Source organism: Melospiza georgiana, chromosome 1, assembly GCF_028018845.1.
Source record: "Melospiza georgiana isolate bMelGeo1 chromosome 1, bMelGeo1.pri, whole genome shotgun sequence".
In the NCBI taxonomy this organism is placed as follows: Eukaryota; Metazoa; Chordata; class Aves; order Passeriformes; family Passerellidae; genus Melospiza; species Melospiza georgiana.
Window position 1 is genome coordinate 46,427,330 of NC_080430.1, and position 23,887 is coordinate 46,451,216.

Below are 23,887 nucleotides of genomic sequence, written 5' to 3' on the forward strand. Positions count from 1 at the left end.
GGCCTGACCGAGAGGCGCCTCCGCCCCGCCGTGCCAGGGGCTCCGCTCGCCCGGGGCTCCCCGCCCGCCGCCGCTCCGCGCTCGGGGACGCCCGCCCGCCGCCATGAAGCTCGTCAGGTGAGCGGGTGGGCGCCGATGGGGATGGATGGAGGCGGATTGCCCGCGCCGAGCGAGCCCGCGCCCTTAGGGCCGCCCCGCGCTCTCCCCTGACCGCGGGGGGAGCGGGAGCGGCCCGGGATGCTGGACAGGGCCGGGCGGGGACCCCGCTGTGAGCCGGGGCCTGCGCGGGTCGCTCAGCAAAGCCCCCGGCCTGCTTTTTGGAGGGAAATCCCCCGGAGCGGGTTGGCGTTGCCTTCCCGTGATTGTAACGATTTTTAAAATGGTTCCTTCTCCGTACAATAATGGCCGTTTGGCCTGGAAGTGGATGCTGGGTCCGGCAGTGTGTCACTGAAGCGTCCCAGCGCCGGTGGCTGGGCAGGACGTGGAGTGGAGTGTGCCACTGAACAGCCCCGGCAGGATCCGTGAGCGCCGTCCGGGGGAGCTCGGGATGCGGCGCTGCTGGGTGCTGCCTGTCCGACGCGTACCGCTTTGTGTGCAAGTGAACGGGATGGGGTTTTCTTAAATTCTCTTTTTAATTCCCAGGTTTCTAATGAAGCTGAGCCATGAGACTGTGACCATTGAGCTGAAGAATGGGACGCAGGTGCATGGAACGATCACAGGTACGGAAGGATGGGAGGATGCAGCAAAATACTCCCGGTTGCTTTTCGGCGGACAATTGGCATTCGCGGCTTGAATGAGTTTTTTGTCCTGTGCTCCCTCTTGCGGGGACCGGCACAGGGAAATGCAGGAGATGGGCTTTGTAATTCAATTCATAGCTTTATGTGCAAGTGCGAGGCGTGTTTGTGTTGCAGAAGTGTCTGGAAATTGTCGAGGGTTGCTGGGAACAGCCGGGAGCTGTGACCAGCCGTCTCTCCATAGGGAACCACGAAAGTACTTGGGAATTTCAGTGGGTCACGGATTGTCTTTGATGTGCAGCAGTGGGTGAGTCCATCCGTGCTCAGAGATTTGTTGTAGAGGTTCTGCTGGGAGCTGTAAATCCGCTGTAGCGCTGGGAGCCTCTGCGCCCCGCTGCAGCTTTGCCTGCAGTCAGGCTCGGGGGCAGGAGGGAAGCAAACTCTTCCAAACCTTGCTCGGTAGTCTCTTGTCATTTTAGTAGCACGGTCACAGTCACAGAATGGTTTGGCTTGGAAGGGACATTAAAGATTATCCTGTTCTAACCCTCTGCCATGCACAGGGGTACCCTCCAGTAGACCAGGTTGCTCAAAGGCCCATCCAGCCTGGCCTGGAACACTGCCAGGGATGGGGTATCCACAGCTTCTCTGGGCAACCTTTTCCAGCTGATGTGGGCTTAAATCGGTTAAATTTTGCATGCAGACTAAAAAATAATTACTCCTGTTGAGCACGATTTTGTTAAGGCAAGTCTAGATGGAAGTGCATATTTGCATATGTTTGATTGTGTGAGAGGCGGGTTGGAGAACGGCAGAGCTGGGTGTGGGATACAGGGCAAAGAGGAATCCTGGCCGAGAGAACCTGTTCCCTCCCTGCTGCCAGAGCTCTGTCCTGCGCGTTCCTGGGGGTTCCTGATTACCAGGTGCTTCTTTATATCACTGAGCTGGACGTTGCAGGGAATTCTGCAGGGTTCATTAAGTGGTTCTCAGGTATTAAAACATGTGCAAGCCATTTTGTTTTCTCTAATAACCTCAGTGAGGGATGTTGCTCTGAGAGTTCCCGTGAGCTGTACTTAGAGCAGGTAGATGTGGGTGAGGCACGGTGTGTTAAACGAGGCAAACCCTCAGGGCTGAGCTGAGGAAGCTGCTGCATCTCCCTCACTGAACTCACCCCCATGTGGCTTTTAGAAGCTCTTCTGCCCCAGCACTCTTGGAAAAAAAAAAAAAAAAGTTACAACTCTTGTTAAGTTGAGTTTTATTCCAGAGGATTGTTGAGGTGCTGTTTTGGCCAGCAGCAATCCGTGGGGATTTGGCAGAGTTCAAAACTGGCATTATTTTGCAGCCAGGTCCATCAGCTTTGATTAAGAGCTGAGGGAGCCACCTTGGTGCCCGATCGCAGCACGCTCTGCTGAACCCAGCAGATGGGAAGCAAACACTGCTGGGCTCCTGACCTGGCTGCTCTTTCATGCTTAATTGTTGAGCAAAGCCTCTCTCATTTTCTGGTAAGAATCTGCAAAAACATTGCACAATGTCCTGTTCCTCCCAGCCCCAGGGCAGGGATGAGGGGACAGGTTTTGTGTAATGCCCCTCACAGCAGCCAAGAGACTGGGTCAGGTGGAACTGTGTAAAATCCAGAGGGAGGGGGACAGACAGAAAAATAAAACCACTGTCATTTTGATCCTCATAGCTGGAGATCAGATCCCACCTAAGCTCTATGCAAAATAAAAACTTGTGGGTTTTTTTAGTTGCTCCTCACAGCTGTTACGCAGTACATGCATCCAGCTGAGATGTTTTTTCCAGTTTGGAATTGTGCATAACACAGCATAGTGTACACAGTATTGATTCCATACAATTCCTATGTACTGGCTGTTCTCAGAGTTTGTAACCACAGTGGTTGTTCTTGCAGTGGGGTATTTTCTGTACTTTCACAGAGAATTCACTCTGGTGTTGATTGTATTTTATCAGGAGGTAAATGTTGCTTTTGTGGCTGGATTTTCCTAAGATTTACAGAAAAGGGAATTTACCCAGGTTATTTTTTCTTCTCCAAGGGTTGTTTTTCTTCTTTTTAAAGGACTAAAGATTAGTGTTAGCCTTCTGTAACAAGCAGTAGTTTATTTGTTGTTCAGAGGACTTGCTTTAACCATTTACAAAGCAGCTATTGCCTGGACCTGGATAAAGATCTCTAACCATGAGCAGCTAAAGGCCTCTCATGGTAACTGGATAATTCAAGAGAGAAAAGAGATGTAGTTCCATTCTGTGACAGGCTGAAGTAGTTCATGAGTGGTAGAAGCAGGTGTTGATGAACAGGATAAATCTCATTTCATGTGGGCACTTAAAAACAGGCAGCAAGAGACCTTGTCCCTGACATGAGGCTTGTGTTGTTTCAGGAGTGGATGTGAGTATGAACACACACCTGAAAGCAGTGAAAATGACTCTGAAGAACAGAGAGCCCGTACAGCTGGAGACCCTGAGTATCCGGGGAAACAACATCCGCTACTTCATTCTGCCTGACAGTTTGCCTCTGGATACTTTGCTAGTGGATGTTGAGCCAAAAGTCAAATCCAAGAAAAGAGAAGCAGGTGAGTTTGTGCTTTCCTGGTCTGTGTTTGTTCTGCCCTTGTGTGCATTTTAGTGCTGTGTCTGAAGGTGTCTGATTGGAGTCTGTCAATGTCTGCATTTGGCACTGAATTCCTTCATCCCTGAGGGTTGGACATGGCACTGGCTCAGTCTGCCTTGCCCACCTCCTCGGCATCTGCAGAGCTTCATGCACATGAAGTTGTGTTATGGTTTTTCTGTTTTTCAACATGTAAATGTTTATCAGCTTAAGTCTTAACCTATCTGAGTCTTACAGTTGGCACCCAAAGAGATTTACTTCCTCTTCTCCAGGTGTCCGTGTTTCCTCAGTTTGTATGGGGAGCTTCACACAGACAATAAGTGCAGGACCACATCTCAGATGGTGTTGCATGGTTCACTGAATTTGGTATCTGTGAATTTGATAGACTTGAGAACCTGAGGGAATCAAGGCTGTATTCCTGTGAGTGCATCTCCAGCTTTGTCTCCCAGTAGTGTTCCAGTCACAGCTCTTCTGCTCTTCCTGGAACTTTTTTTTCAAAGTGCTGCTGAATAAAAATCTTTCTCTTTGGAAGCCTAACAGTATAGACTGTAACTCAAGTTTAATCCACACTACCAAAGATGAGTCTCCAGTAAACCCCAGGAAATCAGCAGCAGTATGTATTTTGCCCACCAGTTAATCTGTGTGTTTTAAAAACAGTAAGCTGTAAGTGAAAGCTAATTGTGCTCTAGAATCATGTTGTACCATTTCTCCTGTAATTAGTGTTGAAGTATGTGGGCGTGCAGGGAGTTCTGCATTGGTGAAGAGCCTGAGCTGTGCAGCACCCTGTGAGCACTGCAGCTGCTGCCTTGGTGGGGAATAAGGATAAAGCTCCCAGAGGGGCTTTGCTCCTCTCAAATTCATTAAAACAATCTGACCACACAGAGAAATGAGTGTGGTTGGATTGCTTTTCCCTGAACCTCACATTGTGATGTGAATGGGAACATCCCTACTTGGTGTCAGCTTTGGGAAGCAGCCCTGATAGCTCCAGTTACCTCATTTGATGCTCCCTGCATCCCCAGTGCATGGAAGCGCTCTCAGACCAAAGCTGTGCTGTGCTTTGCCTTAATCCATGAATGCCCTTGGCCTTCAGCAGTGTAAAGCCCTTGCTTCTGTTCCCTAGCAAGTGGTGAGGAAAGGGCAGGATACTGGCTGGGCTGTGTGTGCCACGTGTCCCTTGTGTCCAAGCGTGCTGGCACTCGGTGAGCACAGCTGCCTGCTTGCTGTCATCCTCCAGCTGGGGCTGATGCTTCCGTGGATTCTACAGGGTCAGCGTATACCAGCAATATAATGACACCTTGCTTAAGTCAAATCTGTCCTGTGTCTCTGCTCCTTCTGTCTCTTCTGAATTTCTAACCTGCATCCCAGAATAATTGTCACAGCCTGCTCCTTGAGTGTGGGTGCCAGTGGGAGTCTCTTAGAGAGCCACTGCTGCTGCAGAGTTTTCAGTATCTTTGTGAGCCCTGCACTCAGAAGCACATTTTAAATTAACCAATAATCTAAAGTTTGCAGAGTGTCCTTGCAACCTGGTGGGTCACATGTCTTTGGGAGACAGAGATGCAAAGGCTCGTTATCACCTTATGGATCTTATGACATTCAGGAATGGCTTGTGGCCTGCACTGTCCTATGATTCTGTCTTCCCTTTACAATTAAATAGCAGTAATTAAAACTGGGAGCACACAGTCAAGACCTTTGCCTTAGAATCACACCTGCAATTGGCAGAGGCATCACTGAGACCAGTAGGAGCTGGTGGATGCTGGGATCCTTTCAAAGTGCTGAGCTTCCACATGGTGCCTGAGACAGGATGGGTTTGGGAATCTCACAGTTTGTCAAAATTTGCATTTCTCTCTTAAAAAACTAGACTGTATATACATATAGAAAAAGAATGAATCCTGGTTTCCTGTCAGATTACCCAGTCATTTGAGAGCAGCCAACTATTTTATGTCCTTGTTTTCTGCAGTGAATCCAAGGACGGACAGTAGTCTATGGAAAGTGTATACTGGAAGAACTAACACAAAAGATGAAAATATTACCTGAAACTTACTGAGCATTACCAGACTTAATACCTAATGTAATGTCTTATCGCAGGGAAGCAGTGTGGTGATTATGCTCAGTACAGAATGTTTTAGTCAAAAAGAAAGTATTCCTCGGTCTCACTTTATGTTCTCTTTTTCTTTTGCCTGCCAAGTTGCTGGAAGAGGCCGTGGAAGAGGCCGTGGCAGAGGCCGAGGTCGTGGAAGAGGAAGAGGAGGCCCAAGACGATAACTTCTCATCATATTTTGGGCAATTTCTGGGCAATTACCATATTCTAGGCAATTTCAGGTTTATTTTGTACAGGTCTTGTTTATGGTATCCATTTTTAATAAACGGAAATGTGAAAAGGTGTCTTTCCTTTGTTAGCAGAGCCTGGGGAGGGAGGCAGGTGTGTCCTGTTTCTAGGGCTGTCGCAGACTGCACACATCTTGCTTGTCACTGTCGAGATTTTGCCCACCCCTGGGGGCTGTACATTTCCTCTTGCTGTTTGCCCCAGAACCAGAGACTTGTGTTGTGCTTTCACAGTGTTTGAAATGAATCCCTCTTTTCTAAGGCACTTGCCATCCTCTAATGGTTCCATAGCTAAGATGCTGTATTAAGAACCCCTGTCCCGTGAGTGTGTCTCTAATACTGTTCTTCAGAGCAACCTTTTCTAAAGTTCATAGATATAATTTTAATGTTTTCTATTACATGAAGCTTGCAATTTAAACAATGTTGCTTTCTTTATAAAACATTTGCACAGGGAAATTAACCAGGTCCATGGAACTGCTGGATTGTTACATCTGATGATTAAAGAATACCTGGATATGAACTTTGTCAAAGCTAATTATATGGCATGCTGTTGTTTGGGTGGGGCTCGTAAAGCAGCTTTATCACATACATGTTCCAGTGTACTTAAAATACATCCCTAGGAAATACAAAGTACAGCACAGCACACAGTTGCATGCTGGAATTGGAAGCTTACTTCTGGAGGTGGGAGAACTTGTGCAGCTCACACATATGTGTGCATATATATAGATATATGCAAATATAAATATATATATTCACTGCTTTGCTGGACACAAGTATGAAAGAAGCCACATTGGCCACATTTATCTCCCAGTGCCATCCTGCTGATTATTCCCATGTAGGAAAGCAGTTGTCACATCTCATTGCTAGACTTAAGCAGTTTCACCTGTTTATGAAATACAGATGTCATTTCAAACAATGAGTATGCTTAAGTGTCTTGAATGGTTTGGGGGCATTTGCTGGTAAATTGGTGCAGGAACATGCTTGGTTGTTCATGTTTCCACACAGGCAGTGCTACAACAGTGGAAAAGAATCACCTAATGTTGTGTAATGGGCTGAAGTGCTGGTTAATTTGTGCTAGCTGGCATTTTGTGAGCTGCTCTTCTCCTCACCTCTTACAGAGGCCACTTTAAAGCTTCATCTTGTTACAGAAGAGCTTTTTTTCCCCAAGCCATTGTGGAACCTCCCAAGAGCACTTTTTGGTCAATATAGCACCCACCATTCTCAACTCTATAAGTAGCTGCTACAAATAATGGTTGCTGCTGTCTTCCAGAAGTGCCCAGTCACTGGTGACGGGGTTAAGGTCTTCCCAAATCCAGCTGTCAGCTCTCATGCAACAGTTGCCACTCGTTCCCTCTTCAGTCTCTTCCTTACAAAAGTCACTAGTGCTCCCACGGGGATGCACATGGTGGATGATGCCACCAGCAGCCCGATCACCGCCAGGGCATAGCCTGGGTAGTCCTTGGTCACCAGCTGCCCCTGCAAGGGAGAAAAGCAGAGTTGGATCTGTGGGATCTATCCCAGAGTCGGGCCAGGAGCAGAGCTGTGTCCTAAGCAGAGCCTCTGAGAAGCATTTGCAGTCTGTGGCAGCCCACAGCTGCCCTCGGTGTTCTCTGTCAACCACACACACTGAAAACTGACAGGAACAGAGCTGCTGACAGCAGGACTGGGGGAAACTTCTGCAAGCTTTGGTAAAGAGCAGATTTTGGCTTGGTTTGTGTTTCTTAATGAGGTGGCTGGGCCCTGACCTCTGCCAGGGCTCTGTTCCTCTCCTGGAGCCTGCAGGCTCATGCTGACACCCAGTCAACAGGCCAGGCCTGCTGTGAGTCCTAAATTGACCATGACATGAAAACAATTTTGTGCTTTGTTCCTGCACGATGGAAACATTTCCACAAAATGTTACGAAACCAGTGATTGCTTATCCATTAGTAATTGCTCTGTGATAAATGTACAGTCCAGTATTCTTAAGAAAGTGTCCTGGCCATGAAGAAAAATGTATATGGAAATTATGAAAACTATTCTGGCAGCAGCTCAGCTCTCTTTAAGTACCACTAATTTTGTTCAAAGTAAATACACTTTAAAAGTAGGGGGTTTTAAGTGTATTTTTAAAGATGATATTTGGGTCTTAAACATGAATGAAATGTAAAGGATTGATTAAGAATCATAGAGGGAAATTAGTTGATTTTGCAGAATCATTGCATCGTCACTAAGTCAAGTATTCCCTGGTTTTCCTTTCCACAAAATTAAGGGATGGCCCTGACTCCAGCTACTCACTTTCAGAACGCCATTTTGTGGAAGAGTGTAGTTAGAAGCTTGTATCCTTGCAGGAAGTAAGGAAGGTCTAAAACAGAAAAAAAGTGCAGACCCAAAATTCTTACCTGTGTGGCATCCCACGCTTGGTATTGCAATGTTCCTGTGAGGATGTAGTCGGTGATGTAAAAAATAAATAGGCTTATAATAAGCAGTGGACTAACAAAAGCCCACATAATTTTCCAATACCAGTTTGGCTTGCGTCCAATCATGGTGTAAAGATCTTTCTCAAATCTGTTCAAAAGAAAACCAAACATTTTTGTGAAGGAAACTGAACATGTATTTTTGAGACTGGCTACAGATACTTGATGAATACCTTGTTCTGAGTTACTTCAAAAGCCATCTACAGAATTGAGGATGCCAGATGAGAGAGGGTGTACAGCTGAACACAAATGAGCAGAGAATTATCTGAAAAGCTGGCTCACCAGAATCACAGTGAGGGGGAAGTCAACAAAGACAGTGAGGCTTCCAAGAGAATCCCAACTTGCAGAGCGTAGCTAGAAATAGGTACAGCAAGAGATTTCTGTCTGAAGCATAAACTTGGGCTGTTACTGGTGTCAGCTGACAGAGAGAAGGAATGATGCTGTAGTGCTGTGGAGAAAACAGCTGGGTTTGTGTAGCTGAGTGTTCCCAGTGCTGTTACCTGACTGTCTTTGAGGAACACTGACACAGGGAATGGTACATGTGTCACTCACACGACACCTGGATCTGACTCAAAGGCTTTGAACTCATCAGGGAGGAAATACCCACATATGTGCCTGGAAGCCCTCTGTGCTGACAGACTTAACAAAGCAAATGCTGGAGCCTTTCCTTTCAGCTGTTTTCAAATGCCTCTGCTGTTCAAAACTTCTGATTCCAGAGCTTCCTTTTACCCACAAGGATTGACTTGGGAGACAAACAATGGGCGAGGTGACCACCTTTGAAACCAGACTTACTGGCACTCTTGTGCTGGTGTTGAATTCCTGTCATGGGAGGAGCAGAATTTTGGTAGAAGTTGCTCCTAAGACCAAAGACAAGAGCAGGGAGCTGTGTATATAATTCCTTAGCACCGCCCTGCCAGCAGAGATGGTGTCAGCCCAGCCTGGCCCCTCAGAACCCTGAGCCAAGGCTCCAGAAGGGGTCTGCAGGGCAGGGGACACCCCCATCCCCTTGCTGATCCTATAGCACAGGAGAAATATTTATCCCAAGGCAGTATTTTTATTCCTGGCCCATGGCTGCTCCCCAGCTGTCAGACTATGAAGGAAGCAGGGCTCCGGCTGTACCTCCTTATGCCATAGATGTAACACACAGCGATGGTTTCCACCAGCACGATGAGCAGCAGCGACAGGGTGGCTGCGTAGTCGTTGAAGATGTCAAACCAGTAATTTCCAGCCTCCATGGTGAAGATCAGGCCAATTATACAATTCACGAAACACACAACACCTGTGTGGATAAAACAGGGATCCTGCCATTACACCTGGAAGTTTGTGTAGGGAAAATGTCACACTTCTTGTGACTTACAAGCTGGTGGGATTTCTGCGGAGCAGCTCTCTGAGGAGAAGGATTTTCTTTTCCCTGTGGAAAAGATCTGCCCCTTAGCATGCATGACTGTCATTAAACTGCTGCTCTTTAGACCTACACAGTCACAGCACATCATCCCAGACATGGCCAAGACAACCAAGTCTCAGCTACAGCCTTGTCACACGTGCATGCAGCATCTTCTGTTGCTGCTGGGCATCCAGCTAAAACAAGTTTTTTAAAACTGATTTCCATGCCCAGACAGGAGCACATATTTCTTTTGACCAATGACTGAGGTGGTTCATAGTTGGGATACTGTCAATGTGACTGAACAGCTTACTGCAACTATGCTGCCATTTGTACCCTCCCTTTGAGGAGACACGAGTTTGAAGGAGCTGGGGTGTGCTGGGAAGCCTGGAAATACACAGCCACGACTGCCCTGGTGCTTTGGGAGCTGCCAAGGGAAAGGCCTGCACAGGATGGCCGGATATCACAAGGGCAGGCAAACCCTTCCAGCAGCTTATTTGCTATTCCCTGCTCCACCCGAGGTCAGAGAGTGGAGTGGCACTTCACTCAATGGCAGTGGACACCACAGCTTGTGCACACACACACATGCACAAACACACACACACACACACACACACACACAAAAACACACACACACACACTCTCATACAGGTGCTCCCCGTGCGGCCCGTGAGCCGCCTGGCAGGTGCTTACCCGAGATCACCTCCTTGGGGAAGCGGGAGGCGATGGCCCTGCTGTCGGTCAGCGGTGTGAGGATGGCAGCCGTGTTCCCCAGCATGCTGCCAATGCCCAGCATCAGCAGCATGAAGAAGTAGAGCACAGAGTACAGCTGGGGCACCTCCATGTTTTTGATCGCCTCTGAATAGACAATAAATGCCAGTCCCGTCCCCTGGACAGCCTGATGGAGACAAGGGGAGAAAACTGAGTTGCAGGCAGCTCCTCAGCTCAATAAAGGACACACAAGAGTGTGACTCTGCATCATGGCAGGGTAACCTCAGGTGTGGCTTTGCACAGCAAAGGCAGCTGAGGTCTTCACTGGTTTATCCCAACTGCATGGACACTGGATGCTAATGACCCAAGTGAGCCCCTGCCCCATCCTGAGGTGTAGAAATGATCCCCAGCCCTGGCCAGGCAGCTCCTGGGCTCAATGGGAGCAAAGGAGACACCACAAAGCCGCAACTCACCGTGTCTAGCTCAGCTTCCAAGCTGCAGTTTTTGATCTGTGGTGCTAATTGGGCATATTCCTGTGGGTAGGTGGCCATGAGGTAATCTTTCATCTCATTGAGGTTGTCTGCTGTTACAGAGCCTTCCTCCAGGTCAAAAGCATTCAGCAGCAGCAGGATCACCCTGGGAAGGATTACAGGAATTTAATGGCTTTCAGGCCCAGGGCTCCTCATCTCTTTTCTCCATCAGCCCCGGGGGAATGCTTTGCTGGTCCCAGGGCTTCAGTGTCCCTGGCTGAGAGCAGCACTTCCAGCACAGTGCCAGGGCACCAGCAACCTTGTGCTCATTTGTGCCTTGCAGGGAGCAGTTCCTGTGCCCACACTGCTGCTCCCAGGCAGGTATCTTGGGTGCTGGCCAGCGCTGTCTGGTGTCTCTTCCCCTTTGCCCTGCAGTCTCACGTCCACACCCCACCAACTTTAAAGTCTTTGGTCAACAAGCAAGGACTAGCAGCTTGGTTTCCTCTCTGATCAACAGATGGATTGAAAGCTCTAAAAATATGAGTAAATGTGTAACTGGTGTGGGCCCTGTGCCAGGGACTGCACGCAAGCTTGCAGCTACAGGACACAATCCTGCAGGCTGCTGGACACTTGCAGAGCATCAGTTCCAAGGAGGATGAACTCGTGGAACTTAAGGGCTTAGCCTTAAAAAGGGGGATCTGAGCATCACTGCATTTATTAATCAGCTCCCCCACACTCCCTGGAGTATGAACCAGGACAAGAACACAGGAGAAAGTGTCTCTGTGGCTTGCCCAGACAAACTCCCCCTCTTGACCAGGCCTGTGCCTGGAAGCAGCGCCCAGGTGTCAAAAGGCAAAGTGCTCTGACCTTTCCTCTCAGGCTTCATCACTTTGAATAGCTCCTTTAGCTTTATTAGAGCAGTATCAGCTCTGCTCTTGGGGCAGTGCTGGCAGAGCTGCGTGCTGTTGTTTATTTACCTCCCTCCTCAGCTGCCCCAGAACAGCATGCAGTGAAAACCAGTGCAACAGAGGGCTCTTACTTGTTGATGCAGCTCTCGTAGTTGAAGGTGGCCTTGAAGCCATAGATGGAGAAGGTGACGATGCTGGCGAATATGGAGGTGGTGCTGTTGATGAGGGACACGATGATGGCGTGTCTCTGGCAGTTGTTGGAGGGCTCATTGTAGCTGGCAAAGGCGATGAGGCTGCCAAAGCCAAGGCCCAGCGAGAAGAAGATCTGTGTGGCAGCGCTGATCCAGGCCTTGGGGTTCAACAGCTGCTCCAGCTGCAAAGGCAGATGAGAGAGCAAGGCCATGAAGCTCCACCGAGTGCCCAGCACTGCCCCTTCCAGCCTGCAGGGATGGGGCCCTTTGTGGACTCATTACAGGCCAGGGGTGGTTTTGGGCAGGGTTACTGCTCTGGCTGAAAGCAGTAGGTTAACCCAAAGGGAAAGTCTTTTTCTGCAGGAAAAAGCAAGCAGCTTATGGGCACCATGGCAGCCTCCAGCCATTCCCAGCTGAGGTTCCCAGCTGCCAGACCTATGTTACTGCAGCAAAAATTCAGTATTAACAAAAAGAGGACCAAGACCTTTTAAAAACTTACATGCCCAGTAACTGATAACGTTTCCTGAAGAATTCAATACAGTTTTTCTGTACCTTTGGTGTGAACATGTAGACGAGCCCATTCACAGCTCCATGAAGTGTTAATCCTCTGATGAGGTATATGATGAGAACACAGTATGGCAAAGAGGCTGTCACATAGACCACCTGGGGAAAGAGGGTAAAGACCTTGGTCTAAAGAATATGTAAGACAAAGCTAATCTGCTATGTCAGTCTCACTTCACATTAATGTGATTGTTATCCTGTATTAATTTTTAAGAAATATTATCAGACAAATCTAACTTTAGATTTACATTTTAGGGAAATAAGTTTTTCATAATCCTGAAGACCTGTGCTACTATTCCAAGTGTGTTCTCTTAGACTGGAAATCAAACAAAAATCTAAAATATTTGCCGCATTCGCAAACTCAGTTCCACATAATTTGGTGGCATAACACCAGTTCACAACCATCTATCAAAAACTCATTAGGCAAAGGTCATCATCATCATCATCATCATCATCATCATCATCAATGTTTGCTCTACAAGGAAGGCAAGCAAAGTTCATAAAAGGTCAAAATCAAACTTGAATTTAATCAAATTGAATCAAAATTTAATTGAATCAGTTGCAGCAAGTTTAAGAGGTTATTCCTAGTTTACAGGCTCTTGGCTTTCTGTATTTGGCTAAGACGATTTGGGGATTACAGCCCTCAGCTTGCTGCTTAGTGCAGGCTCAGCCAGGACATTGGGGTTTTTCTCCCCACTTCCTCATAACTTCTGCTGTGAATAAAAAGCAAGCAAAAAATGCCCCGTAGATGTCTTGTTTTCCTTGCAAAGACCAAGGAATAGACGTCTCCTGACACGGCTCTGCTGGGGCAGGCAGCTTTCCTCATGGCCAGCAGCCTGCCAACTGGCCATGAGAGAGAGCTGGCTGTGCTTAAAGAACTTCCCTGGGTTATTTTTTCAGCATCACTCAGCGTTTTGATGGATCCTGTTTCAGCTGCACCTTGGCAGGGCAGCAGAGCTCGGTGCTGCAGGGGAGATACCGTGACCCCAAGGAGCAGCAGCCCTTCCCCACTGCCCATCAGTGCTCGGCAGGGCTGTGCCCGGGCTCGGTAGGGCTGTGCCCGGGCTGGGCAGGGCTGTGCCCGGGTTCAGGAGGGCTGTGCCAGGCTCGGCAGGGCTGTGCCAGGCTCGGCAGGGCTGTGCCCGGGCTGGGCAGGGCTGTGCCCGGGTTCAGGAGGGCTGTGCCAGGCTCGGCAGGGCTGTGCCAGGCTCGGCAGGGCTGTGCCCGGGCTCGGCAGGGCTGTGCCCGGGTTTGGGAGGGCTGTGCCGGGCTCGGCAGGGCTGTGCCCGGGTTTGGGAGCGCTGTGCCAGGCTCGGCAGGGCTGTGCCCGGGTTCAGGAGGGCTGTGCCAGGCTCGGCAGGGCTGTGCCAGGCTCGGCAGGGCTGTGCCCGGGGCTCGGCAGGGCTGTGCCCGGGTTGGGCAGGGCTGTGCCCAGGTTCGGGAGGGCTGTGCCAGGCTCGGCAGGGCTGTGCCCGGGCAGGGCTGTGCCCGCTCTCTCTCACCTTGCCGGTGGAGGCGGTGCCGCGGAGGATGCAGAGGTAAACCACGAGCCAGGCCAGCGTCAGGCACAGCGCCTGCTCCCACTGCACGCTGCCGCTGGCCTCCAGCGACGGGGAGATGTTCAGGGTCTGCCGGTACCAGAAGTACTGCGTGGATGAAGTCTTCTCACACTCCTCCTCGTAGCCCGTGCGGTTGCTGTTGAGGGGGCAGATGGCCCATGGCAGGGGGTCCTGGCAGGAAGGGCATGGAGTGAGGGCATGGCAGGGAGAGCCGAGGTGCCAGAGGGAAACAGGGAGGATGATGATGGCAAGGACGGCTTTCTGCCCGGGCTTGCTTCTCTCTGCAGGGGCTGCTGGGGCTGGGGATGACCCTCTCCCCTGAGGATGATCTCTTTTGACAATCTCCCTTGCCCATGGACTGATGCTTTCTGATCCTCTCCCCTGGGAATGACCCTTTCTGAACTCCCTACCCAAGGACAGATCAGCTCTGTCCCTTTTCCTTGGCGGGGACCAGACTGATTTTCTCCCCAAGGACTGAGCCTCTTTAACCCTCTCCCCTGGAGGTGACACTATCCAAGCCTCTACTGTGGGCCCAAACTTCTCCCCTGACATCAGACAGGCCCATCCCAGGATGCAGGACACCCTGGCACCAAGGCACGTGTGACCAAGGAGTCACAAGCTTGGTCTTGACCTGAATTCCATGGTGAGGAGAAAACAATGGCCAATGGCTCTGGGAGGACCATGGAGGAGGACATCACTGCCTGACTTTTCCCTACAGCAAAGCCCTGGGTTTCTGAAGCTTTTGACACCCCTCCACCTCCCCATTCCCAGTTGACAATGGTGCCAGGCGACATCCAGCACCAAGGAAAAGCCACTGTGACCCTCCACAGCCACAGCAGGGCCAAGCTGGGCTGCTGGGAACCCACACACCTGGAAGGAGTGGAAGAGGTACCAGAAGGCCCAGGCATTTATCACATTGTAGTACATGGAGAGGAAGAAGGAGACGACAACACTGGCAACTCCTGTGGGTATGGAGGGAGACATTTGGTCAGCAGAAAACCCCAAAATGCCCAGGGCTCCACAACATCTGTGGGATGCAGGAGCAGCACTGCGATGGCTGACACAGGACAGGCTTTGTCCCTGCACAGCCACGTGCACAGGGCATGTCCCGGCCACTGCAGTCACTGCCTCCTCCTCCCACCAGGACTATCCTGACCTGGATATGATACTCTGGGCCATGGGGAATGGATATTCAATGTATCATTAAAAAAACAAGTGGGCTTATGCAAATTGATGATGGCTTGGGTTTTCAGGGTCATTTAATAATATAAAAATGTAGCCAAGAGTGGACATTGGTAAATAGCAGACTGGAACAGTAGGAAATTAAGGCACCATTTTATCACTCATGTTGAGCTTATTGGGAAGGTGCTCTTGGGCTCAAAGCCCACTGTAGGCAGCCCTGAGGGCTGGGTTTAGCACTGGCCTCCACAACATGATTTTGGCAGTCTGCCTGAGGGCAGGGGGACTCGCACCTCTGAATCCAGACCCAACACAGCAAGCCCCAGTGCCCAACAAGGGACAGGATAAATGCATGCCATGAAGTGTCTGGCTTTGCTCAGCCTCGTGAGACCCAGTAAAACCTGAGCTCCCGCCTGGGTTTTTTCTGAAAGACAAAGATCTCCAATCTAAAATCACCCAGGTTCCCTGCATGCTGGAAAACAAAGATGGGAACTGAGAACATACCAACACCACAGAGGTAGGGACTTATAATTTTCCAGGCGCCAATGCTGCCCTGCCGCATGCGCTGCCCCACGGCCAGCTCCAAGTACAGAAGCGGCATCCCCTCGGCAATCAGCATGATGAGGTATGGGATCAAAAAGCCACCTGGGAGAACAAACCCAACAGTCAGCCTTCAGCAGATCAGCAGCAAGATAAACACCACTTTGTCCTATTTGTGTTCAAGCCATGCTGTCAGTGCCCCAGAAGCTGGCTGGCTCTGGGTCCTGGTCCTGTCCAGGTTCCTGGAGTACTAATCCTGAAGGACATCTCACAGAGGTTTCAGGCAGAGTCTCAGAGGCTGGTGGGCGCTGACTGCCTGGGCACAGGGAATTTTCCGCAGGGACTTGGCAGGGCTGGGGTTTCTGCTGTTAAACTGTGTTGGTCGGCCCTGCTGTGCGGCAGCGCTGCCCAGATGCATCGGGGCGGTTTGAGCAATGCTGGGGGCTGGGGCTGTTAAAGGGTAACCAGCCACCTGCCAAACCTTGTAACCCATAATGAGACAAAGAGGACGAGGGAAAGATTTACTTCAGTGTGGGGTGTTCTGCTGCACAGCCAAAGTGCTCAAAGAAAAGGTAACAGCAAAGTCTGTGTCAAGCAGAGAGTTTTGAGTGACATGTTGAAGTCTGGCCTTGCTTAAAAATAAAAAACAAACAATCAAAAAACCAAATTAAAAAGCTCCCAAATTCCTATCCTGAGCCCACAAGCACCAGCAAATGAATGAAGGCTTTTCCCCCAGGGCCTTTCCTCCCAGCCTGGGAGCAGACCCTGGGACACAGACATTGGGTCTCCTGCATGGGACTGCTCATCCCTGCTTCTCTGCACGTGGAGAGCCACAGAGATGTTCCCGTGGAAGAGGAACAGCAGGAGTGAGACGGCTGACAGCAAGGAAAGGAAAAGAACCTTCTTGTCTGGCAATCAGGATGTGCTTTGGCTTCAATTTCTGCCAGAAAAAAGAAAATCCTTGTATTCAACCTGGGGCTCACTTCAGAAAGAGCTGCTGACTGAGTCAAAAGCTGGATTTTTGTGAAGGTTTCCCTGCTTCCCTTTTTACAGCAAGCCAAAATATTTACGTAAATATCTCTTATTTAGGATTTAATCTGTGGCATTAACATTCCTCGCAATGGGCTCTGTGCAGCGCTGTGGAGGAATGAACTCCATGCAGCGACTGAGGCAAAGACCTGGAAATAAACACAGAGCAATAATCCGTTTTATTCTGGGAATTAATTTCCCACCTCCCAGCTCCCTTGTTATTAACAACTCCTTTGTTAGTCTGTTAGATAACTTCCTCTGCCGCGAGGGAGCTGTCGGAGGTTTAAGAGCTCCCGCAGCCGCTCTGGGCCGGTGGGGTGCGAGCTGCCCCGCAGCCACTGAGGCAGCTCTGCCATCTACCACAGGGCAATCAGCACTAGGCCTTGCAAAGGTTTTCCGCCCTCCCAGCAGCGCTGCCACATGTTTGGCATTGACTGTGCCAACTGGCAAGGAGGAGAAATGCCTTCAGGCTTGTTCTTCACCCCAGTGTCCCCCCACAGCTGGGGGTGCCAGTGCTAAGCCCCTGCCCCTTGCTCTGCATCCTGTTTGCACACAGACCTTGCTGCTAGTGCTGCTCTTCTCAAAGAGGAGAACCAAAAGGACTCACACAAGTGACTCTGGGCAGCCGATAAACCAGCTCCTTGTCAGCTGGGAATCAGCTCTACTCAATTCCCCGCACACTGACACCAGGAGTTGCTCCCTCCGGTGCCAGCTGTCAGCACAAACCAGCCCCAGGCCAGATCCCTGTAGCTGGGAAAAGGTGCAGAGTGTGCCCCGGCTCTGCTCAAGGCCCTGGGCTTGGCCAGCGGCACCCTTGGCCCTGCTCAGGCTCCTGCCTGGTGCTCGGGGGCTTCCTCACCCAGGGCTGAGCGCCAGCCCCGCTGCAGACCCGGCCCAGCCTCGGTGGAGCCTGGCCCGGCCTGCTTAGGGACAGAGGAACTGCACCTGTGAGGTGAGAATGTGCCCTGCTCAGGTCATGCTCCCAGCAGGAAAGCGGGGAGAAGGAGGAGAAGAAGGGAAACTGCTGATGAACAGAATGACAGGTTACAAAGTGCAAATACTCAGGTTACAAATACTCAGCATCATCCATGATAAGGCTCTATTGCCCTGCTGGGCGGGACAGGGACTGGATCCGTGCTTTACTACAAGGAAGATGCCAAACAAGCTGGCATCCCCCTAATTAATCCCAGAGCCTGACATTTTCAGCTTTTAAGTTCCTGAAATGATGTTCTGTATAAGTGGGTTTTGTGAACCCCTGGAAAGCCACAGAATCCTCTTTAAGAGGGCAGTGGATAAAACAATTAAGAAAAGCAAAACCTCCTGTGAGGAGTTTTAATTTCACAGTTGAAAGAGCTGCCTTTCCCCACATAAATATAAGTGGTAAAGAGAAAAACAATGGAAAATATAATGAAAAATAATGGAAAAGCATTCTTACAAAACACACTTTTAGAAAATTCTTGGGTGTATCATAGAATAGTTTGAGTTGGAAGGCACCTTTTAACAATCATCTAGTCCAAAGCCCTTACAATGAGCAGGGGAGCTTATTTAAGCTTCTATTCAGGCTAACCAAATGTTCCAGTTTTGGTTACATTTCAGAGAATTTTCACCACCTTTCAGAGAATTTTCACCCCAATACAGCTGGTTGGTTAAAAGAATGACACAAAGCCCCCCAAAAGTCAGAGTTTTGCTGTCCTTCAGGATATCTGCCATGACAGGAACTAGAGAACTGATCGTGTGCAGTTGGATTGTGTACAGAAACACATTTTAAGCTTTGTGCTAGAGTTCAGTGTCAGACATGAAGTCTTTACCCTTAAAGCATGTGGAGAGGAATACACACAAAATTACAGCACATTGATAATTTCTACTGTCTGAACTGTCTAAGAAAGCTTCAGCCACTGCAGCATCTGTCTTCTACTGACACTTCACCCACCATGTTATCTGGATTTTTCTTGCCTGATCCCACAGGATAGCAAGTCTCAGCCCTGAGATGGCTTTTCAAACAGCAGCATGAACCACTGCTACCACCACAAGTGCATTCCAAAGTAAGCTACAAGCCAACAAAATAAGCATAAAAGCAAAAAGATGTTTAACATCTCAGTGTTTCTTTCTGAAAGGAAGAAGGAGACCAGAAGCAGATAAGGCAGATGCTCATCATGTCCCTCAATGCAAGACTGAGAAGGGTCCCCAGCCATGTCAACAGATGAAGTATGAAGCAGTAAAAAAACTTGGTTGTCTTATAGAGAGCCTGTTTCTAAACATTCTTCAAAACTGTGGTAGCTGTATACTAGAGGAGATTATTAATAATGGTCTTTAATTAATCTAATTAACTGACTTTTCATTTCTAAGGAAGAACAACTGTGTCTCATATATGCCACAAATATCATCTTCCTTCAGTTTGGACCCAGGAGGAGGATAAATTTTCAAACAGGATTTTGAGGTCTTTTTGGTTGGTTTATTTATTTTTGGAAGACAAATCAATTTATTCCTTAGTTCCAAAGGTTGCTGGGAGGCTTTAGCTATGAAACTCCTGTTGATTAAGGCATTTCAGCCAACTTCAAGGCAGGTTTGCAGTCAAGTTATCATCTCCTAAAGTAAGGCTTTGTATAAAAGATAAGATATTAATGACAGGTACTTGAAATAATACAGCTGATCTTTAAGTTAAATCAGTATAATCATCTCCCCTTCTCAATATTTTCCAAGTCCCCATAGGTGAATGTACAAGAACATGAAACAGTTTCTGACACCTTCAAAGTGATTTAGTGGGGCAAAAATATAATAAATGAATACTATGTGGATCTGCATCTCACACTCTACCTCAGTATTTTTAGAAAACATGGACCTCTCCACTGTTTCATTGCACTTACAGGAAACAATGCCACTATACTTCTGTCAGCAGCTGTCAGGTAAAAGCATAATGCTAAAGAATACATAAAATAAAGCCACAACAAAACAGATTGCACAACAACAGAAAGCCAGACCTCCTCTCTGCCCTGGACCTTGCTGGGGGGACAGAGCATGAACATGGACAACACATTTTTGCACTTCAAGCTTGCCCCACTGTTCCTCGAGGGAAGCAAGAAAATGTTAACCCCACTTACCTCCTCCGTACATCTGACACAAGTATGGAAACCTCCACACATTTCCCAGCCCCACAGCATAGGAAATGCAGGCGAAGACAAACTGCAGGGGATTGTCCCATAGGGGTCTGGATTTCTCCATTGCTTTCTTGCAGGCAGAGGTTGCAGCAGAGCCTCCTGCCTTCACTCCCTCAGGTACTCTGCCAACCGTGCCTCACACTCCACGCCAGCCCGGCTCGGAGGGGAGGGAAAGGCGGAGGAGCTGTGCTTGCCAATTCCTATCAAGCTTTTTAATTACTAATCTTATTAACAGGCACATACTGAAATAGGAATGCTGGTAAATAGATTATAGACACACACAGAACTATAAAATTGGTACTTTGGGTGAATAGCTGCTTGGGTTTTGACTGGCATTTCTGGGAAGGATGTGAGCTGAGGGATTTTTGGTGACTCACATGCCAACTTGAAGCTGTGAGGAAACAACATTGGGGCTGAAGTTGGGTTTTGGAAATGGGACACTCCTTCCCCACAGGGCTCCCTTCCTACCGAGTGGCATTCATGTGCATGAGGCACCAGCTTGAATTTGATTGAACAGAAGAGGGGTTCCCACACAACTGGGACTGGGTTTAGAGACTGTCAATGCTTTTAGGGTAATAATAAACAAAATCCTCAGACATCCTACCACTGTGCCCTGGTGCTCACCTCAACCAACCCAGCACACTCCCTAGTTCCAAAAGCGGCCTTGAAGCAGTCCTATCAGCCCTGCAGGTCCCCACCCTGGTGCACACTTGACAACACTCAAATTTGACCCTCCTGGAATAATGCTTTCCCTCTACACGCTCTGCATGTGTGTGACAGGGTGAAACAGCCACTCTCTTTTCACTCACCCTTGTGCTCAAACCCCACTGCTGCAGGTGAACTTTTCTGAGGTGTTGCCATTCTAAAATACTTTCCAGCAGCAGGGACCAAACTCACAGGGCAGTGGAAAAAGGTGTCTGTGACCATTGTGGAGGCAGAAGGATCAAGGGGGGCTTTGGGTTGCCTGAAGGCACAGTGAGGTGCCATTCTGAACATGAACCCTGTGGTTTGGGCCCCAGCCAAGGTACACTTTGAGCTCAACCACTTTGGACAGGTCTCCCAGCAAAGGAGGCTGGCCAGCAGTGTCTGCAGCAATAAAAAGTAGCTGAGCAACTCCAGAGACTCAGCTTCCTTCATCTGTTTAAATGGGGTTTTTCCAGGGCACCTTTCAGGATCATTTTACAAGTATGACTCACTCAGCGGCTGTCAGTCTCATTCCTCCAGCACCAGGAATTTGGTCCCTGCCAGTTCTGGGTGTGCTGATCCAGCATCCCATTGGGCACTGGCTGAGCCAAAGCCTCCAGCTGTGGGTATGGGTGAGAACTCCAACCCTGGGGGCTCTGGACTGGAGCCTGAACTGCAGAGTGTGTCCTGCAGTGCTGCTGAGCCCAGCAGCAGCACTCAGGTGGAGCTGCTGACCTGTATTACCAGCCACCTGCATTATCAGCGTCACCAAGTGGGACACTGCTTTTCTGTCTGCTAAAGCAGGTGATGGCAAGAGGTTTACACATCTCCTGTAAGTGCATCCATTCTTTGGGGTATGTTTTAGTGGTGCTAGAGATGTAAGTTTGTACTGGAAAACATCAGGGTTTGCCAAAGCTGCCTGTAGTAGAGTTTTGAGGGAGTCTGTGATTTTTTTTGCAGTATCCATGCAGTTCTGGTCTTGCCTGCAGAACTGCAGCATGCCAGCTAGCCCTGGCAATATGTCTCATGGGTATAACCCAGAATTCTGCTGGAAGGAATAATTCAAGGTAATTTTAAATCCATAAGCTGTTAAACCGAAAGACACACACAGAGAATGTGAGTTGTCCCACATCATAAAGACCTTCACAAATTATTAAAAAGTCAAATGCCTGTCCCTGGTGGTGGGATTTATTATAAATAATGTGTATAAATACCTTACAGTATTAAATAATTTGCTGACAGGACAGGCTTAAAAAATAGCACATTGCTACTACTTGAGTTGCTTCTGTGTGAATAGATTACTCCTACTGATGAGCATCATCAAGTTAAAGATTTCCTTGGCTCTGTACCTCCTCCCCATTATATTTCAAACTAGTTTACTAATGGACTGGAGGAGATTGTGCAGGCAGAGAGGTGTGATGGTCTCATCTCGGGTCAGGCCAGATCAGGAAGTTCAGGTGGAATGAGATGAACCCTTGCCTCTCTCACAAATGTCAGTCTCATAAATAGCTCAGATCACAGACTACTGTCAGTTTTTTTGAAAGGTGGTCATGCACATAGGCACCCAGCAAAGTGCCTGTCATCTACTGGCTCCTTGGGACACACACTTTAAATATATTTAAATGTATTTAAACAGACAACACGCAGGAATTCTTGCTGTGGGACTTTCTATACACACCTCAGATTATCAATATGCTATTTCTGATATTGTTCATGATTTTATCTTCTTTGAACTGCTTTCATTTGGGTTAGGGAAGGGCTTGGGCTTTACCTTTAGGGACAAAGATAAGACTCTAATAGACATATGCAAAATTTTGATCATGCCACTGCTCATATTAAAGAAGGATTAGAAAGAATTTTTTCTCCCAGTACCTAACAAATTTGAGATGTAGGGTTTGGCAGAGTGGTTGAGAAGGGAAGGGGTTCATCTGCACAGCAGACCAGGGAGTGATGAGACTGCCCAGAAGAACTGCCCTATGTAAACCAAGTCAGAAGCTGATAAACAAAGCAAGAATCCCATTTCTCACTGAAGCAAAACCTCAAGAACTTAGGTGAAGGTATCAACTAAAAACCCTGGTCTTGTGTCTCTTGACGCCAGTTCAGTGAAAAGCCAAATGCCTCTCCTAGCTACCTAAAATGCAGACAAAAAGGGAATCTGGGGTCCTAACAACAGGTTGGGGACCATGATTTCAGGGTGGGAGAGAAGCTCAATAGTTTGATTGGCAAAAGTCATGGAAACAAGGGAAGAAATTCTACCAGGTAGCCAGGACCTTGATTATGCTACCTCTCCAACATATATCACTATACCCCTTGGATTTTAAAATAAACCCTCTGGGCTTTCCTTGATGAGACAGTCATGCAGGAGGGGGACAAAGTGTCAGCAGCTCTGTTGTTTATTACCTTCACTTCCTGGAGGAATTCACTTCCAAATGCAAACACTGCTAGTGTGTATCTGCTAGTGTGTCAGATGACAATCAGAGCAAAGGCATGGAGTGTCTGCAGCCTCTGCATGTATTCAGTAATGCTGTCAAGGGAAGCAGATATACAGACAAGGGAGTAGCAGCTTCCACATATGGGTTTTCTTTGGGATTCACTGTTGACATTGCTACCTTGAGATGCCTGTTTCCTTACCTTAGGAAAAAGAAAGAATCCATCCGGATTTTTGACAATTCATAGGCCATGACAACAGCTGGGCAATCGCCCTGTGTGTAATTGGAGGTTACAGTTACTCCTCTAAGCAGTTACTAGGATTACAATTATTCCTTCCAGTTTATCACTACTACTTGCTGCTTAGTTCCAAACTGTAGATGATGCCTTTAAGGTCTGTACCCTGAAGTTATTTCCAGCCTCTCAATCACCCTTAAAACTGTTTAACTTTACCTCAACCTCTCAAGAAAAGCATGCCTGAAAACAGTCTCTCTTTTTATTTTCATTGCTTTTCCTTAGCATCACAGCTCTATCCATCTTCTGACTGTGTGATTTTTTTAGGGTACTCACTCCATAAAGTTTGGATTCATAGCATTGTACCTAATTCACCCAGACTTCAAAACTGACCTGTGTCAAATGAGAGTCAGAAACTGGCATGTCACTAAAAGACAGCTGGATTACTCAGTCAGTTCTTCTGCTTGTTACCTGCCAGTTGCCCCTTCCTCTGTCAAGGCTTGCCTGACCTCTGGGGAAGTCTCTGGGCAGCTCTCTTATTCACCAGCAGCTGTCAGTCGTGAGCTGCCCTGCCACAGTCCTGCACACTCCTAGGCACTACCTCAACAAGTTCCTAAAAAGAATCTCAAAATAATTAACAAACAAAAATTTCTGTTGAAACAGAATGACAGGTACCTACCCACCTTTATTTGGAGAAGAGCTGACTCCAAAGAAGCTGCCTAATGTGTCAGGATATGTCCAAGA

The 23,887-nt window shown here is 48.4% G+C and overlaps 2 protein-coding genes across 3 annotated transcripts; one reads left to right on the forward strand and one right to left on the reverse strand.

Moving 5' to 3' along the window:
* Positions 1-25: 25 nt before the first annotated feature.
* SNRPD1 (small nuclear ribonucleoprotein D1 polypeptide) lies at positions 26-6,184 on the forward strand. 2 transcript variants are annotated; one of them, XM_058035222.1, is made up of 4 exons: positions 26-117; positions 643-719; positions 3,116-3,307; positions 5,528-6,184. In XM_058035222.1, exons 1-4 carry the CDS (start codon positions 104-106, stop codon positions 5,602-5,604), a joined length of 360 nt encoding a protein of 119 aa, XP_057891205.1. In that variant the 5' UTR covers positions 26-103; the 3' UTR covers positions 5,605-6,184. The 2 variants fall into 2 exon arrangements, with proteins under 2 accessions (XP_057891205.1, XP_057891215.1); XM_058035232.1 differs by lacking the exon at positions 26-117 and adding an exon at positions 329-521.
* Positions 6,185-6,894: 710 nt separating this feature from the next.
* SLC6A20 (solute carrier family 6 member 20) lies at positions 6,895-19,862 on the reverse strand. Its single transcript, XM_058035211.1, has 11 exons — positions 19,742-19,862; positions 15,579-15,719; positions 14,766-14,857; positions 13,839-14,066; positions 12,328-12,438; positions 11,716-11,957; positions 10,680-10,842; positions 10,189-10,393; positions 9,234-9,393; positions 8,040-8,205; positions 6,895-7,140 (listed from the first exon to the last, which is right to left on the reverse strand). Exons 1-11 carry the CDS (start codon positions 19,860-19,862, stop codon positions 6,991-6,993), a joined length of 1,779 nt encoding a protein of 592 aa, XP_057891194.1. The 3' UTR covers positions 6,895-6,990.
* Positions 19,863-23,887: the final 4,025 nt, after the last annotated feature.

Bases quoted from the DNA above. Each gene is read 5' to 3' on its own strand.
- SNRPD1 (XM_058035222.1), top strand. The intron at 720-3,115 runs GTACGGAAGGAT...GTGTTGTTTCAG, and splicing joins GGTGCATGGAACGATCACAG to GAGTGGATGTGAGTATGAAC. The intron at 3,308-5,527 runs GTGAGTTTGTGC...TTGCCTGCCAAG, and splicing joins ATCCAAGAAAAGAGAAGCAG to TTGCTGGAAGAGGCCGTGGA.
- SLC6A20 (XM_058035211.1), bottom strand. From the start codon at position 19,862: ATGGAGAAATCCAGACCCCTATGGGACAATCCCCTGCAGTTTGTCTTC. The intron at 11,958-12,327 runs GTACAGAAAAAC...CTGCCTTTGCAG, and splicing joins TCTACATGTTCACACCAAAG to CTGGAGCAGCTGTTGAACCC. The intron at 8,206-9,233 runs GTACAGCCGGAG...TCTTTTGAACAG, and splicing joins TACATCTATGGCATAAGGAG to ATTTGAGAAAGATCTTTACA.